The sequence below is a fragment of the Ursus maritimus genome, unplaced genomic scaffold (assembly GCF_017311325.1).
Source record: "Ursus maritimus isolate PB19 unplaced genomic scaffold, ASM1731132v1 scaffold_4, whole genome shotgun sequence".
Lineage (NCBI taxonomy): Eukaryota > Metazoa > Chordata > Mammalia > Carnivora > Ursidae > Ursus > Ursus maritimus.
Window position 1 is genome coordinate 77497640 of NW_024426552.1, and position 18805 is coordinate 77516444.

The 18805-nt window shown below is 43.8% G+C and overlaps 1 protein-coding gene across 2 annotated transcripts in view; it reads left to right on the forward strand.

The window, feature by feature from the left end:
- The window catches only part of DGKG (diacylglycerol kinase gamma), a 191326-nt gene that overhangs the window by 30728 nt on the left and 141793 nt on the right, over positions 1 to 18805 (forward strand). For both annotated transcript variants that reach the window (XM_040621478.1, XM_040621479.1), the window contains exons 2-3: positions 3208 to 3517; positions 16540 to 16616. In XM_040621478.1, the coding sequence (XP_040477412.1) occupies positions 3451 to 3517; positions 16540 to 16616 (144 nt within the window). In that variant the 5' untranslated portion in view covers positions 3208 to 3450. The remainder of the gene's footprint in view (positions 1 to 3207; positions 3518 to 16539; positions 16617 to 18805) is intronic.

Here is an 18805-nt window from a genome sequence, read left to right on the forward strand (position 1 = left end):
ATTATATTTATATTTTATATATTTATTTATAGTATAAATTAATATATTTAAGTAAACTGACGTAAAGAAATAAAGAGAAAGTTCTTCCTTACAGTAGAATCCAAACTAATAAATATAGAGGGAGTGATAGAATTAAAAGTTCTCTGTCATAATAATAATTAATCCAGGGGCGCCTGAGTGGCTCATTCGATTAAGCATCTGACTCTTGGTTTCGGTGCAGGTCATGATCTCAGGGTCGTGGGATCGAGCCCTGTGCTGGACTCGGTGCTGGGTGTGGAGCCTGCTTAAGATTCTGTCTCTCCCTCTCCCTCTACACCCTCCCCAACTCACACACTCTCCCTCTCTCTAAAAAAATATATAAATAAAATCATAAAATAATTAATCCAGGCAAAAATCATCAGTGGATGCTAAAACTCCTCAATAAAAGTTTGATGAGTAATTACACAATTACAACAACTTGGAGCAGGAGAAGATCCAGTTCAGAAATCTATGGCCCCACACAAAGACTTTGCGCCCAACTGATCTCAGCTGATTGGCTAAGTCATATCGCTAAGTTTGTATTTGCAATTAGGATGATCATGACGATTATTTATTGAGTGCCTGCTGAGTGTTAGGCATTATATTAGGTGAGGTTTTTGGGGTTTTCTGTTTGTTTGGTTTTTGCATATATTCACTCACTTAATCCTAGCACAAGCTCAGTGAGACTTTTATTAGTATCCCCATTTTTGAGGTCAAGAAACCAAGGGTCAAGAAACACAAACTTTGTCTAATGTCAAATAGCAAGTAGGAGGTAGAGCAGAATTCAAAGGCCCTGTCTTCTGACTTGGAGTTCCATGGTGTTCTCTCAGGCAGTGTGTCTGTCAGTCCCCTCAGAGCTAGCTCTGTGTTTCTGGAAGTGTGCAGAATGATACGGCCAAGAGGCATTCTTATACAAAAGCTTGGAGGTTCCTTCTTCTGCACCATATTTACTGAACACCTTGCCTCATTTTCCTCATCTAAAAATAAGGAAGGCAATGCTGAATGTACTACATGGTTGTTAGGAGGACAAATGGGCTAATCTCTGTAAAGCATATAGGGTAAAGTAAGCGTCCTCTAAATGACAGCCACAGCCATAGTAACACCAGTGGTAATGTTGAATTCCCTGGTATGATGGAAAATGTTTCTAAAGGTCACCCCTCACTTTTGGACTGAATTGATCATCAGAGGGCAGATCATAAAGAGCTTTGTGTATCATAAAAAGAAGATTACATCGTATTCTATAGGCAATAGAAAATCGCTGAAGAATTTTATTACCGGGAGAGATGTGAACTGGTTGGCAATTTAGAGCAGACCCAGGGCAGGAGAGTAAAAGCCAAGGCAGGGAGCCAGTGGGGAGGCCGTTGGTAGAGACTGGACGCGAGACGATGAGGGTCTGAGCTGATGAAGCTGGCATGACGGAGAGGAGGGGACACACAACAGACGGTCACCTGGGTTTGGCAGGAGAGGAAAGGGAAGAGCTGAGGCTGAGCCTCAGGATTCTGGTCTGTGTCCTCGCTACTCTCGGGGTGTGACCAGAATGTAGAGGAGGGGCAGGCTGGGGGCATGGGAACGTGCCGATTTGGGGTGGTCTGGGACACACAGAGGAGCCACTGCGGACAGTTGGATATTCAGATGTGGATTGAGGAGCGAGTGCTGGGGCAGCATGTCTGGGGATCACTGAAGCTGTGGCACTGGGCCCTTCAGGGCAGGGGTATAGAGCCAGGAGAGGGCTGAGGTTGACTCTTGGGAAACGCCAGTATTTAACGATGGCAAAAGAAGTGAAAGGAGACTGAGGGGGAACACTCTGAAAGATAAGATTGTTTCCAGGGGGCTGTTTCCTGCCACAGCAGAAGCTGCAAAGAGAAACAAACGCAGCAAAAATGCCTACTGGATTTGACAATTGTGTCACCGAGGACCCTGGCAAGAGTAGGTACCAAGGAGCAGAATCCAGGTGGGCAGTGGATTAAGGAGAGAACTGGATGGTTTAAGAAGAGAAAATAGAACTTGGATGCTCCTGGGGCTTCAGGCATCTCACTCCTTTGCCATGCATTCCCACCTACTAGTGGAGAGCTCTGATTGGTGGAAGGTCCTCTTTCCAGAGCCAGAGTCTCCTTCCAGCATCTTCCCCCACCCTCCAGGTCCACACCAACCAAGTTCATGAGCTCCCCCAGATAGCCACACAAGCCCCCCTCCTCACCGGGTGGTCTCGTCCAGCCCCTCCACCATCCTTCATATGCTCCAGACTCCCAGACTTAACTTGATGTCTGACCCTGCAACGTGGATCCTGATTTAGGAAATCTGAGCTTCTCTGGTAACATCAGTCTTTATTTCTCCCCCTATTAGGTTGGTGGCTTTCCAACATTTTTTGTAAAACTCAACCCAGAATAAGAAATACATTTTACGTTATGATCAGTAAACCTGTATGTATAACTGAAAAGAGATGCACTCTTATTTTCAATTCCATTTTGCATCATTCCACTCTATCCTATTCAATTTTTGTGTTTTTAAATGCTGGCCTTGGCCCACCAGGTCAGTTTCACAACCCGCTAGATGGGCATCATGGCTGATGGTATGACTGCTGGAGCCACCGTGCCAGGAGGGCCTCAAAGGAAAAGATGCTAAGCTTCTGTGTGAATCCATTCCCTTTCCCTCCCACAGGTTCCCCTGCACTGGGGCGGACAGGTCTTCCCTCTAATCACCTTTGTATGATTCTGAGAGGAAAGCAAACCACTTTAGTCACTGGGGTGTTAGCCAGCCTTGTGGGTATTGGAATGTTCAGGGTAATGGTGGAATTTAGAAATCTGTGGAAGAGAGACTGGCTTACCTTTCAAGTCATGGCCGAGAAGTACTGTCCCTACTTAACTTATGAGGCATCTGATAGCCTGAGGCGTTTTCATGCCTTGAGGATGCCCTCAGGTGGTCCTACTACCACCTCTCCTGTGAGATATGTAAACTTTCCTGAGTTGAGGAGTATGAGTACCTATTTGGATCGGCCACCCAACTGGAGTTGTGCTGGTCTGGTCTGTATGCCCTCTTCAGACTTCCTTGAAGAGACATCCACCCCTACCTTGGGAACCACTGCCTCCACATAGGTCTTTCCCCAGAGAACAGTTGGGAATTTCTTTTATAAGAAAGGGTGACTTACGAATTTTAACACTCCCATTCACAGTATGTTTCTACTTCTCCCAGGAGGAGCCAGGACTTCTGACGACCTTGACTACGATAGAAGCATGCTGTTGGAGCAATAGCACAGGCCTTCTCGCATCTGCTGAACAGTGCCCACCACCGCCATAGACACGTGGGTCCTCCAAGTCTCCCGAAGGGTCAGTCCATCGTGTACCTGCAATGAGCCAGGCCCTGGGCTGGGCCTCAGCTTCACCCTGGTGAACAAAACTCCATCCCTGGCCTCAAGCACTCACACTCAGCTTAAAGATGAGTGAAGAACGGTGGGTCTCCCTCACTCCAGAAGAATTTGACCAACTCCAGAAATATTCAGAATGTGAGTAAATGGATTGACCCCACCTAGGGCAGGATTTCCTCTCGGTGCAGGGAGAACATTTCTGGAGAGCAGGGTGGTATAATTGTTAAAAAGCCACAGAGAATGAGGTTGGGCCTGACAGATTATATTTCCTTATAAACACAGAACCGGTGTCTTTAAACATAAAAACAATTATCTTTACACTCTATAAATGATCCACACTCACCATAGAAATTTGGAATATACAGGGGAAGAAATAAAGAGTAGGTTAAAAATCACAGCCAAACTCATGAACATTTTGGAACACTCCCCTCCTGTGCATATTGCTTTACATGGTTGAGTTCCTGAGTATACAGTACCTTTTTTTTTTCTTTAGCCTACATTTTCTGCCTAACATAATACTGTATTTTCTCAAGTCATTAAAACCTGTTTACAGCGTAATTTTTGAAAGGCTGAAGGCTGCATAGTTAGAAGATTACTCAGTCACTGGCTTTACTATACTCTTGTGTTTGGACCCAGTGCCTTTTTTCAGTAAGATACAGAATTCTGATGTGTGTCTCTTTCTTGACTCTGTTCTGAATATGCCTGGCCTTTCAACTGGGGCTCTTGGTTTCCCAGTAGTTATACCCAGGAACAATTGCAATGCCTCGGACACACTGGTGGCAAGGCCGATGTTCCCATGCGGGCACACAGCTGTGCCCTGCCCAGACTACTTCTAATCCTGACATGGCAGGAATTTGCCGAGGCTGAACCACCCCCTGACCGCTGCCTTCTGCACACACGGCGACCATGGTGTTTGTGCGGTGGCACCAACATTTTACAGAGCCCTATGCTTTGCAGACCTCCCAGCTGCACTGCCTGCCCTGCCCCTTTGTTCTAATCACCTCTCCCTTCATGTTAATTATACTGGTGCTTTTGTAAATCGCTAGGGCAATGGCAAGTTGACCTGCCCTACAAAGCTTGCCCAGGTAGCCTTTGTATGGCCTTTTGGCAGCCTGCCCCGCTCCCACGGGGCAGGCAGCTCTTGTCCACAGTACTGGTCTGGGAACCTAAAGATTGGGCTCCAGGGCCTCCTGTGGCTCTTGCTTTCTGTGATGTGACAGCCCCAAACCCCCAGAGCCTCTGTCCTCTTCTGCACAATGAGAGAGCTGGACTAGATGACCTCTTCCTGTGATTCCTCCCAGGCCTGACACCCATGACTCTTGTGCTCCCAATGGTCAACAGGAGGCCCCCTGTGGGACGTCTGGTCAGTCTCCCTGTTGGCTTCCTGGAGCCCATGGCCTCCTGTCTGACCTTGATGGGCTTAGAGAAACTCTAAAATGTATTGACAAGGAGCAAGGCCTCACTTTCCAGGGTACAGGCCATTTAATTCAGCATGCTCTGTCGGTGAGCCAAGTACCGGCCCTGTCAGGGATGAAAAAGAAGCACGAAGAAAAGGCTTGCTCTTGAGGAATCAGAATCTTGTTAGGGAATCAGAAATGTGTTCATAACACAAGCAAAGAACAGGTTTAAGGCAGCAGGCAGCCACCTCTGGCAGAGCTGTCTACACTGAGCACATAAATGAGAAGGGAATTTAAAGCTAGGGGAAATTGGTATGGGGGAGTGTATTAGCTTGCTAGCCTCCTGTGACAGAGTGCCCACAATCTGGGAGGCTTAGAACCACAGAAAGTATCTAACGGTTCTGGAGGTTACAAGTGTGAAATCAGCAGGGTTGGTTTCTCCTGAGGACTGTAAGGGAAGAATGTGTTCTAGGCTTCTCTCTTTGACTTGTAGATGGCTCTCTTCTCTCTGTCTCTCCATGACATTCTCCCTGTGTGTGTGTGTGTGTGTGTGTCTCCATACCCAAATTTCCCTTTTTACATGGACACAATCATATTGTATTAGACCCACCCTATTCCAGTATGACTTATCCTAACTAACTACATCTGTAATGACCCTATTTCCAAATAAGGTTATATTCTGAGGTGCTGGAGGGGAGTGGTCAAGACTTCAACATGTGAATTTGGGGGGAGGGGATACAATTTACCCCACAACAGAGGATTTGGCTGGGTGCACTCTGTGGAGGACAGAAGTTTAAAATGTGAGTAGTAGGTAGTCGGGGAGGGGGAGAAACAACAGAAACAAAGGGAGAGAGGCACAGAGAGGGATGTGTGTGGGTGGTGAGGAGAACCTCTGGGCTCTATGGAGAGAAGGAGAGAGAGGAGGGTGTGGGGGAGGAGAGAGGAGGGATGGGTATAGTAGGAGGCCTTAGGTCAAAGTGTAGGTTTGGACCAAGGTGGTAAAGTTCACAGCCAGGAATCTGATAGTTGTGTGCAGGGTGGCCTGAATATAGAAGCTGTCAGGTCAGGGAGGTCGAGCAGGGGCCATGGGATGAAATCTAGTCTGAGCTGAGTATCGGGGCTAGGATGGACGGTGGCAATGAACAAAGGCTGATCCGTGGAAACCTGTGGTGGACATATCACCAACATTTACAGAACGAAAGGAAGCCAGCGAAGATACCCCTGAAGGCTGTGAATCTATGACAGATGCCAACATTAGTATTCAAGGCTGGTGGGGACGGTTTGGGAATGTTGATTTTGGGATGGTGATGACACATCCACTTCTCATTCATATGCACCAGGTTCCAGGGAACCAGCAAGGAGGGAGACACAATCCCTGCCCTCAAAGAGCTCCCAGCCTAGTAGGGAAAGATAGATGGGACTCAAACAATGATGTTCAGCATGACAGGTGCTAAGGAGTGGGGAGCACAGAGGGGGAGACCTAGCCTAGCCTGGTGGGAGGCTTCCTGATGCAGCTGTGGTTTCCAGATGCCGGAACACTAGTAGGAGGGAGGAGAGCACTGCAGGCAGAGGAAGTGGCTTGAGAAGACAGGGAGGAGAGAAGGTCATCATGGTAGCTTCAGAGAACTGCAAGCAGGTGACAGACTCGGAGCTTATGGCATGTGGTGGTGGTGGTAGGAAAGGAGTGGGGGCAAGAACTGGAATGATAAATAAGAGCCCATTGTGGAGGGCACTGCTTTCCAAGTGAGGTATCCTACGGGTCTGGGAGGGGTGGTGGTGGGAAGAGAGTGGGAAGGAGAGCTAGGCTCCAGCTCTGACATGGGAATCATTGTGTGGAGGCAGCAAGGAAGGGACAACAACAGGAATGAAAGCACTTCAGATAGCAAGCATGTGAGGGAAGAGAAGGTGGGAAACAGGGCCAAGGGTCTGCCTACAACTCGGGGTCAGCGAAGGGAAAGGAGTCAAGAAGATAGAAGAACCCGAAAGATGGCCAGGCAAAAAGAGTAGTGGGTGGAGGGAGTGGAGGGACAGAGGGGTCCACATGTGGCAAAGCAGTAGGGGAGGCAGGTGTCGAAAAGAAACCAGGGTATTTAGGAGAAGGGGGTTCCTTTGTGGCTTGGGTCTCTTTATCACCCATCGGCTTTGTCCTTTTCTGACCCCTCCTCATCTTGTTCATGTCCCGGGACCGGACAAGGTGCTCTGGCCTGTTGTTGTAACAGGGGAGAGGAAAAAAAGCTACAGTTCTTGGAAAATGATTAATCCTCAGAGGAAACCCTGAAAAAGGCACTTCTACCAATTTTAGACACATGCTGGTGTTCAGTCAGATTGCATTGCCATAGCAACTGCTCTTCATAACTACATAAACAGGAGCTTTGTGGTAGTGGAATAGCTGAAGTGTAGAGCCTAAGAATTGGGAACTTTCCCCGGTGGGGTTACCAGGTAGGAGAGGCCAAGAATTTCAGGATAAGAGGATCTTGGTGTACTCTGTTTATATAACAAAAACCCTATTCCTTTTCTGGTGGCCTTCTGCTGGGGGGCGGGGAGCCATGTTAAAGCTGCCCTTGGAGATGTATTTATTTATTTTATATGTACACCCACCCACCCACACACACACACAGTTGATACATACATATATATGTATGTGTATATATGTATGTGTATATATGTATGTGTATACATATATATGGTAAGCTTAATGTGAGTCAGCAAAGTGCTTGTAAAAAACATACTGTGATATTAAGAATATTTTTGTCACAAAATAAAAACAAGTATAAAAAAAACGGATGAAATTTCAAGCTACCCATGATCCCGTCTCCCAGTGATAACCACTACTAGTGTGTGTGTGTGTGTGTGTGTGTGTGTGTATGTGTGTGTGTGTGTAAAACAGAGATGAGAGGCTATTTCATATGCTGTTCTCTTCACCCTAACAGTTACCTACTGAATTCAGTTATCTGCTGCATCAAAACAACTTCAGCCTCGTGGGTTATAACAGCCATTTTGTTTTTTCCCGTGACCGGGCACGGCTGGGATGGCTGGTCCCTGCTCCTCGGTGTTTGGGGCTTGGGGGGGTGGGGAGGAGGGAGATGCCTCACGTGATCCAGCGGGCGTACCCACCGCCATGTTGGTACCTCAGTGTTCCTCTGTGGGACTGTTTGCTCCAAGTGCTTTATCATCTCTCAGGGCCTCTCCATGGGGCCTCTGTCTCCAGCTGGCTGGCCTGGACTTCTTACATGTGGCCCCGGACTCCAAGAGCATAAAATCAGGCCTTTTTAACGCCTGGACTCCGGGGTCCCTAAACAGAACCGTCTCCACATTCCACTGGCCTGGCCCAGACGCAGTGGGGTCGGAGAATGGACTGCGCATGTCACGGGAGAGCGGCTCACACAGGGCGCAGGGAGACTGTGGACAGCCATCTTTGGAGACTGGCTAGCACACGGTATATCATGAGGTGTTCCTGTGTTGTTCAGTACTTTTCAGAAGCACGGCTTTTAGGGGTTGCCGAGATTTCTTTTGATACATTTTTTTATTTAACCAAACCGCTGACTGTGATCGTAGGATTTATTAATAGACTCACAGTGTCAAGTAAGGCAAATGGATATCTGCGTTCTGTCCTACCTTGATCAGACCTGTTTGAGAGCTGAATTTATTCCTAAAGCACCACAATGTGAGATGGATATGGCCAAACCGGAACGTGTTTGAGAAGTGCTGCCAGCATGATGAGGGAACTCACAACAGGGTTATGAAGAAGTGCCTCCAAGTACTTTGACTATTTGCAGGAGAAGGGAAGACCTAGGGAAAGGATTCAAATAAATAAATAAATAAAAAAGTGCTGTTGTGGGGAGAGGTTTGTAGTTAATTTTGAATGGCTTCCAGAAGTAGCACTAGGACTAATGGGAGGAAATCATCAAAGAAAGACTTAAAGCAAGGAACTTGTTGATGCCTAATAGTTAGACCTGCCCAAGACAGAATAGAATTGACTTAAAAGCAATTGAGTTTCCTTTCCCTGGATGTCCAGTTGATTAAATGACCATCATTAGCCCTTCCAATAGTTTCTATGTTGAAGCAGGTTTCTTTTCAATCTCAGAGGGCATGAGCTTGCAGGGAGGCCTCCTACTGACCCTCCCCTAATAGCTTCAAATAGAAATATAATGGGCTTATTTATACTCCTTCCAACCCTGATATTTGGGGAGAGGCAATTATTTTTCCAAGATTTGTCAAGGACAAAAACTATCAGCTTTTTCAGAAAGGGAAAAAAGGAAAAAAATGATAAAGCATCAATTTTAACTTCTAATTCTTCAAGAAATTAAACCAAACATTTTCGACATCAGCCCATGGCTGCTAGATTTTGTAGACTTTCTACACCTGGGAGAAATTTTAAGCCATCATTAAATCTAACTCCTACCCATTTTACAAATGAGAACACTGAGTCCAGAAGAGCTCAGTGACTTCCCCAAGGTCACACAGAAGATCAGTGGCAGAATAAGAATTAGAACCAAAGTTCTCAATCCCAGGTCAAGTTCAATTTGCTTCAATCCAGTTCCAATAAATTAAACAAAAAGTACCCATTAGAGTTCAACCTTCAATGATAGAGTGGGGGGAAAAATATATATAAATTAAACTATAATAGAGCAAAAATTTTAAAGTACATTTAAAGAGAATGAATCAGTAAACTGTGCTATTCATAAATATATTTCATTAGAATCAGATCAATGCCAAGTTTCTGACTTTAAGATGTAGGTAAATTACAGCTCAAAATTCAAACCTGTCAGTGTTAATATGGGAGTCAGAGAAAATGTTTAGGGCTGGTTTATAGAACAATGTAAGGCTCTAAGTAAGCTTCGTTGAAAGCTTCTTATTTATATGGGCTAGTGGAGTGAGAGTTAATCAAATGTTCTTGGAGTCCTGGGTCCATAAAGGGTCATGTCTCATTGCTTCCATCTCGGAAGGAAACCACAGCTATTTCTCACCCACGTCTCTTGCAGCCTAACTGGCCTTCTTTTCATTCTGATAACTGGAACTCTACCCACAAAGAGTCACAGGATCTATGGATAGGGATAGACTTCTATGGAACAGTAGTTCTCAGAATTGAATATGCACATGAATCTCCTGGAGATCTTGTTAAAATGCTGATTCTGACTCAGTAGGTCTGGGATAGTTCCAAGGTGCTGCATTCCAAGCTTCCCAGTGTTGTTGATGCTGCTGGGTCAGGGACCACTCTTTTAGTCATAAGAACGTACAGGTTGTCTGATCCATTCCTCCACCTTCATTTGGGCTATGACTGATGGGGCCAAATTATTTGAAGAAAAAGTGGGAAGTTTTGCTATCAATTTTACTTATACAAATAAACCATACCAGTCATTCAGAGCATTTATGGTCAACCAGAAAATCTAAGTATCTGAAAGAGGGTTCTCTTATATGAGCCCCAAAGCCATCTGCTTTCAGTGTAAAGTCTTTTTCTCTTATTCTATATGTAGCACTGTAGCAGAGTTATCCCTTACACTGGTTCCCCTCAGTAGTTAGCTTGGTAGACCTTGGTGGTCCTCAGCCTTGGCTGCACACTGGAAATACTTGGGAGGCTTTGAACCCTTTCAGTGCCCTGACCACACATGCTCCCCCCCCCCGATCATTTAATCATAATCTATAGGTTTAGTCATGTGCCCCAATGCTCATAGCAGCAATGTCCACAATAGCCAAACTGTGGAAGGAGCTGAGATGTCCTTCAACAGACGAATGGATAAAGAAGATGTGGTTCATATATACAATGGAATATCACTCAGCCATCAGAAAGGGTGAATACCCACCATTTGCATCAACATGGATGGAACTGGAGGGGATTATGCTAAGTGAAATAAGTCAAGCAGAGAAAGACAACTATCATATGGTTTCACTCGTATGTGGAACATAAGGAATAGCTCCAAGGACATTAGGGGAAGGAAGGGAAAACTGGGAAGAAATCAGAGAGGGAGACAAACCATGAGAGACTCTGGACTCCGGGAACCAAACTGAGGGTTACAGAAGGGAGGGGGTGGGGGAATGGGGTAACCGAGCGATGGGATTAAGGAGGGCATGTGTGGTGATGAGCACTGGGTGTTATATGCAACTAATGAATCGTTGAACACTACATCAAAAACTAATGATGTACTATATGCTGGCTAGTTGAACATAATAATAAAAAAATTAAAAGTAAAATAAAAATTTTTAAAAACCCTAATGATGTATTATATGCTGGCTGATTGAATGTAATAAAAAAAAGTATAAAAATTTTTTTGAAAAATCTATAGGTGTAGGATCCAGGCACGAGTAGTGTTTAAAGCTCTCCAGGTAATTCCACCATGCAGCCAAGGTTGAAACCACTGGTCGAGGTTTTCTCCCTATGCCCCTGCAAATATAGGACATATGGGACAAGCACAATAACCCCAGTCCCTTTTCTAGTCCTCCTTTATTCCATGAATCTTTATTGAACATTGATTTTATGCCAGGCAGTGGGCTCTATACTGGGAAGAAACAGTGCACAGGAAAAGAAGTGTAGCTGGGAGAATGTGTGAGTGCTTATGAACCTGGGCTTCTTACACATGCTTTCCACACTCCGCTTTGGGGCCTGATTCCTCCTGGCTGAAAAGGTGGGCCTTTTGATGCCCTGCTCCTGGATCTGGCATCTCTGTCCCTACATCATTCTCCATCTTTCTAGAACCCTTAGGAAACACCACTCTCACTTTAGTGCACCTCACTGTGTTCTTGACTCCCTGAAATACTTAGAAAACTTACTCGTACTTCCCAGCCATCATCTAAAGAAGGAAAATCTAGGTTTTTGTTTTTTGGATTTTTTTTTCCTTTTTATGTGCCAACTTTCTCTTTTTCCCTCTCTGTGTCTTTTCCTCCCAGAGTTGAGTCATTTATGGTCTTCTCAGTCTATGGAATATATTCCTCTAGCCTCAGCATCTTGGTTTCATCTAGGTTGTGACAGGCAAGCCTTACTAGTCAGCCACAAATATACAAGAATGTTACTTAAGGGCTTCTCATCAAAAGTGAGGTCCATGCACCTGCATAATTGGCGTCACCGAATGTCAGGCTCTGTCCTGCTGTCCCAGCAGTCCCTGATGAATCAGATCTGCATTTAAACCTGACCCTCAGGCAGCCCCTGCACATGCCCAATTTGAGAAGCTCTTGGGGGACTTTGAGGCATAGAGAGTTATTATGCACCTTATAATTTCACTCTCATCTATGGGTTTTCAGGTTCCCATTTGAAAATGTTGAGTTAGAGTTATTTCAGAGTTTAATGGTCTGACTAGTGCTCACATGCTCTGTGTTCTTAACTAGAAGATGGTCCATAAACTTTGGGTTCTGGTTCATCAGCACCGCTGACGTTCCACTGTAAACACTGAATCTCCTAATTTGTCTGCTTGCTCAGTTGGAGGGCGTCCCTCTCCCACACACGCGTGGCAGTGAAGGTGCTTGTGAGCTGGGCCAAATTTTCTCCTTAAAAAGGCTTTGAATGTGCTCAAACACTAGGAACAAGTGTTTGGTTAAGGTCCCAGAATTCTTGGCACCTAAAACATAAAGAGACAATTTTGGATTGAAGCTCCTTAGGGTAGTTGTTACTATTAGTGACCTTGATCATGGAAAAGAGCCTTCTTGACCCCTGGTTTGGGGTAAAACTGCATGCTGATGGTTCTGCCGGTGCAAGTTACTGTAGGATGTATCCCTGCCTCACCACAAAGCTGAATAAGTTGACCTATTGGATAAAGTTCCTTAGTGTTGTCCACTTCAGCAACGGAGAATGTCTGCCAAGCATGGTGATTTCGGACTTAGCAGAGTTAGAAATTTCTTTTTCCTTTTGCAATAATTATCCAACAAGTTTAGCTGCTTCCTAAGGTAGTCTTCATTTCTAACAATAAAATTACATTCACAGAACAGCAGTTCTTAACCTTGACTGTACGTTTGAACCCCCAGGAAGCTTTAAAATATTTTAGTTCCTGAGTTTCCAAAGAGATGCTGACTTCATTGGTCTCGGGTGAAGCCTGGGTTTCAGTGTATATAGGCTCCTCAGGTGGTTCTGACATATAGCCAGGTTTGACAGGCACTATCAGAGAGTAAAGGCCTTATCTTCTGATTTACCCATGTTCATGTATCCAGTGAAGCTAATAGCTGTGTCACATTATTAGATATGCTAAAAATCAGAGTCACCCACTCACTAGCCGTGTGCCCTTGAAGGAATCATCTAAATTTCATAAGCCTCGGTTTTTTCTTCTCCAAAATAAGGACCATTGGGGCACCTAGGTGGCTCAGTTGGTTGAGCGTCTGCCTTCAGCTCAGGTCATGATCCTGAGGTCCTGGGATCGAGCCCCAGTTCAGGCTCCCCGCTCATTGGGGAGTCTGCTTCTCTCTCTGCCTTTCCCCCTGCTTGTGCTCTCTCTCTCTCTCTCTCTCAAATAAAATCTTTAAAAAAAAAAGTAAAATAAAATAAAATAGGGACCATTATTATATTAGAGAACAGTTGTGGAGATTTAAATAAAACATATAACTAGTCAGTGTCTAGCATATGGTAAGCACTCAACGAAATGGGAGTTCTTGCAAAGAACTGTGGACATGGCCCTCTTGTAGACACTTAGGAATAGAACTGGATCTCCTCCGAGTCTGGTGGTGGCACTACCGTACAGGCTTCTGCTGTCTACTGAGGCTGTGTGGTTGGGCCCACAGACGGTCCATGGGGTAAGATCAAGGAATGCTCTGAAGAGGTCCCTCATTGTTCTTAGCTGTTGTAAGATGAAACAGAATGGAGCAGTCCCCCTTACTCCTCAGGCAAATAGAAACCCAGCCTAGAAACCTGTCAAAAATAAAACTAATAAAATATCAAAGGACATCCCATGAGAAAGGAATGCATCTCAAATTTGAGAATTAGATTTTCTCCCTTTTTTTAAAGGGACAGGTGTTGAGACTATGAGCACATTAAGGCCCATGAAACAAATTGAAGTAAATGCATGGTGAACACCCCCATGGAAATCTAGGAACCAGCAATCTCTTGGATTGTGTTTTTTTTTTTTTCTATTTAAGTTAGGCTGTTAATCAGAGATTTTAAAATACTTTCTCTGTTTTTCTTTTTAAAGCCTGTTTAATTTGAATGTGAACATAGGATGAACATACTTGTGTATGTATATATACATGTATGTGCATGTGTGTGTGTAGCATGCATTTATAGCATACATTTAAATATAAATCAGGATTTTGCAAATATATCCTCACTTAGAACCAAAAATAGGATTTCTGCTAGGATCAACTGTGGAATCTCCAAAATGTGACAATAATATCAAAAGTATGAATTCAAATGAAATCACTCCCCTGGTTCTCAATCAAAATGCTGGCTCTTTACTACTCTTGCAGAAGCCACACCAAGGGTACCCATGCTTCCAAATTTGTACTTTTTAATGCAGTCCAGATTTGGCCACTCTGGCTAGCCTGAAAATCTCCCATTAAAATAGATTCTAAAATGCAGTCTTTTCTGAGTAATTGAGCTGCCCATACAATGATTTGAATATAATATATATAATGTTAACTGAGCTCTCGCCTAATTTTAAGCTCTCTTCCATTCTGTTGCCAGAGTGGCCTTTAGAAAACAGAGACTCAATTATGGTACTCCACTGTTCAGGAAACCTTTAAGAATTTCAAATCAATGTCCTTAGCTTGGTACTCAAGACTCCCGCAAATCTGGCCCCAAACTGCTCTCTGGTTCTGACTTTCCTAGATCTTGTGATGCCCATCTTTGCATCTTTGTTCACCCTGTCCCTTCTTTGAATACTCTTTCCACTTTATGTCTGCCTTTCACACCTCACTCATTCTTTACGCCTCAGCTCAAATGTTACCTCCTGTATAGGACATCCCTGGTCCCCACCCAAGCTTACTGTCATCCTAAGTTTACTTCTTTCTTGCTCATTCTACTTCTCTGATCTGTGCTTCCTAGAGCTTCTATGTTATTACTATTGCATTAATTACAATTTCCCTTGTGCTAGCAAGTATTTGGGAAGTAACAGTGAATAGTGCTTAAGGGAAAGTAATATGGACTTAGGTCCAAACTAGACCTGAATTAAAACCCTCTTAGGCAAGTCACTTAATTTTTCTGAATTTCAACTTCTTCATCTGTAAACTAAAGAAAATATAACCAAATGTGCATGGATTGGCAGGGGAGAGTATATGAGAATATGCAGTAAAGGCCCCCAATAAGAGGTAGCCATCATTACCACAATTATTCAGATCATCTCCCCAGCGAGTTCATCAACAGTACCTTGCAGCATCTCACCCTCCATAGTGTTTTCTGAATTGAATGGAAGCAGCCCAAATTGATGACATCTGCTGCCTGGATCTCACTGAGCTATTAGTTTTTCAACATCTGTTTTGAATTTCAGGAAGAAATGTCCATTTTTAGGCAACATCAACATTTTCCTGTGGCATTTCAGTATGTCTCAGTCCTGAAATGATTATAACTTGTGCTTGATTGAATCCAAGTCAGCAGAGCCATGGAGAACAGCTCAGCCCATGAGCACATCTACTTTACACAGGCCTATGAGAGAGTGTAGCCCTCTTTACAAAGAGCATGTACACCAAGGAACACTATGTCAATTTTTAATAACATTGCCCTTTGCTCAGATGTTCAAATGATGGCAGTAGTGGAGCTTGGGAAGCTCTTAATTATCCACAGTACTGCAAGACAAGGAGAGCACAGAGACCCTGGTTTTCTCTGATGTCTAGAGTTCTGGTAACTACACAGGATACACTCAGACTATATTTATAATGACAATTATTGTCTCCCTTTTGTAGACTCCCAATTTCCTTATAAATCTCAAAAGAAGAAGAAGAAGCTACTATTTTCTCTGGTGGTTTCCAAATTATTTCCAATGGAAAGGAGAATTTTCTAAGTCACCATGCTTCATGAATCCTGAGTCTCTGTTTCAGCACCAAGGACAGAGCATCACTGCACTTAATGCCCATTCATCTTACTTAATCAACAAAAATTTTAAATTTCTGCTCAGATTTTATGCAATCACCTAGTGTATTGGTTTTCTGAACACTAGTTATGTGTCAGACCGTGATATGATATACAAAGACTCACTAGCCAATTACAGATCTCAAGGTAGAACTGAGGCAGGAGATGAGTAAGAGAGGCAATTACAACACTATATGACAAGTGCTGTTAGAGTTGTGTACAAGTCATGTGGGATCCAGGACAGGGAATTCTAACTGATAAAGGAAGACTTTACAAAGGGCCTGGCATTTGAGCTAGGTACCAAGAATTGAGTGAAGTTTACAATATAGAGAAGAGACTCCATGAAAGAATGAATGAGTGAACACACAGTGTATTCAGGGAGTTATGGAAATGCGATTTGGTATGGCTGAAAAGTGGAGTGAGTGGAAGGTTAAAGTAAGAGATAAGGAATGGGCTAGGTCAAATTACCACTTACTTACATACCAAGCTAAGGGAGGTAAGTTTTGTCCTGGGAAAATTGAGAGCCATTAAAGTATATTGAGTAGGAAAATGATTGGATCACATTTGTGTTTTAGAAAGATAGTTCATACGGCAGGAGAGAGAGAGAGAGACTATACTGAAAAAAAGAAATAAGAGGGCAGAAGGGCAGGTAAGGGTGACATTTTTCCACTTAGCCCTGGGAATGAGGGGTTGCTCCATCATAACCAAGGTTAGACTGGGAGAATTTACTTGGCCCAGCTCCTGTTAGCTGTTCACCAATATTTCACATGTGCATTATGTCTCTCCAGATTCTTCCAAGAAGATAAAGGATGTCTTGGCTGAGTTTCATGAGGGTGGGAGCCTCAAACAATATGACCCACATGAGGTAAGAACGTTTCCATTTCAAGCCTTTAAAAAGCCTTGTGTTCTAGCTTTTCCATAATTTGTTCCACTCTTAGAAGTTTAGCTCATTTTAAAGAACTTGTTTCTCAACATATTTTCTCCTAAGTCTCAAATGAGCCATTTATGTTTGCCAAGTTTAATCATTCTCTCACTGTCCTAGAAGACTGCATCATACCTTCCTCTCTCTCTTCAAATCTTTCCCTTTTCCTGTCCTCATTCTCAGTTATCAACCATACTTTATACTTCACTGAGAAAATAGAAACAATCAGAAGAGTTCTTCCACAAGATCCTCACCCACCTCTGTACCTTTTCTCCTGTAACTAGGAATGAACTCTCCATGCTCCTAGTAAGTTCAGCCCCTCCATGTGTGCACTCATTCCCATCTTCTTCTAGTCTACTGACAGGCATTGCTCTCTCTCTATATATATCTTCTTCACATCAGCTTTCCACTCTTTGTTAGGTTTTTCTCATCAACATATAAACATACTGTTATTTGTCCTATATTAAAATTGTTCTCCTGACTCTAATTTTCCAGTTACCTCATTTCTTTCCTGTCCCTTACAGCAAAACTGTGCAAAAGATTTCTCTTTAGTCATTGCCTCTGATTTCTCTTCTTCCCACTTTCTTGAAAGCCCTTCAATCAGAGCATAACCCTCACTCCTCCACTAAAACCACTGGTGAGGACAGCCAAGGATCTCCATGTAGCTAAACTCAATACGCGTTGTACTCAACAGCATTGGACACAGTTGGTCAGATCCTCCTCTACTGTCTTCACTTGGATTTCAGGATGCTACACTCTCCTGGTTTTCCTTTCCTTTCTAACTTGACATTTCCACTGAAAAATCAAATTGCTATCTCAAACTTAACATGAGCTAAACCGAGCTCATTGATCTTCTCCTGTAAAGCCTGTTTTCCCAGCTTTCTTCCCCATTTCAGTAAATGACAACTCAGTTCTTCAAGTTCTTCAGTCTAAAACTATGGAGTCATCCTTGAGTTTTCCTTTCAAGTCCCACATCCAGTTCATCAGCAGACCCTGTCACCTCTACCTTCAAAATACATCTAAAATCTAGTCACATCCCACCACAGGCACTGCTTCCACCCTTCCCTGAGGCACCACCATATTTTGCCCGGATTATTGTAATAGTCACCTAACTGGGCTCCTTGTTTCTGCTCTTGACCTTTAAAGTCTGTTCTTCAAACACATCCTGAGCAATCTGTTGAAACTTAAGTCAGATCATGTCACTGCTCTGCTTTACAGTCCCTCATGGTTCCCCCACCCCCTACTCAGAGTTAAAATCAAGGTCATTCCCATCTGTACCTCCCTCTACTCTACCCTCATCTCTTGCTACTCTCTTCCTCATTCCTTTCCAGCCTTCTTGATGCTGTCAAACAAGCCAAGGTTGCTCTAACCTCAGTAACTTTGCATTTGCTTTTGCCTCTTCCTGGACTGTTTCTCCCACATGTATCTACATTGTTTATTTCCTCACCTCCTTCAAGCATTTGCTCAAATCACCTTCTCAGTGAATGTCACCTTCTGTATTTAAAATCTTAAGGCCTCTTTCCTGATGCAACCCTCTGTTCTGCCGTATTGTCCTCCTTAGTATTCCTCACCACTTGTCCTGCTATGTATTTGTTCATTTCGGTATCCCCAATGCCCAGAGGAGTAATCTGGCTCATAGCGGGCATTCAAGAAATATTTGTTGAATGAGTAAATGAATGCAAGACCTCCGCTACTTTCCAATTCAAGTCATTTCATGTTTCTTGAACATCCAGGCACTGTGCTGGGCACTGTAGAAGACATAAAGGTGAGGAAGCACAGTTCTTGACCTCCAGAACTTACTTCCTATTGGCAGGCTCTGGAGTTACATGGTCTTAGGTTAGACTTCTACCTTTATTGCCAACCAGCAATGTGGCCTGAAATAATATTTCACCTCTCTGAGCCTTGCTTTCCTCATCTGTGACCGGAAGAGAACAACAAGCAAAATCATTGATTTTGTAGATGAGTGGATGGAATGAGATCATTTCTGCAAAATGTCTAACACTTTATAGGACACTTAAAAAATGATACCTATTATTATTCGCCTTCTGGCTTCTTTCCCCAGAATGTTTTAAACTCAACTTCCTTTTCCCTGCTCCTGGGTCCTTTTATGAGGGCCAATTGCAGAAAAGTGA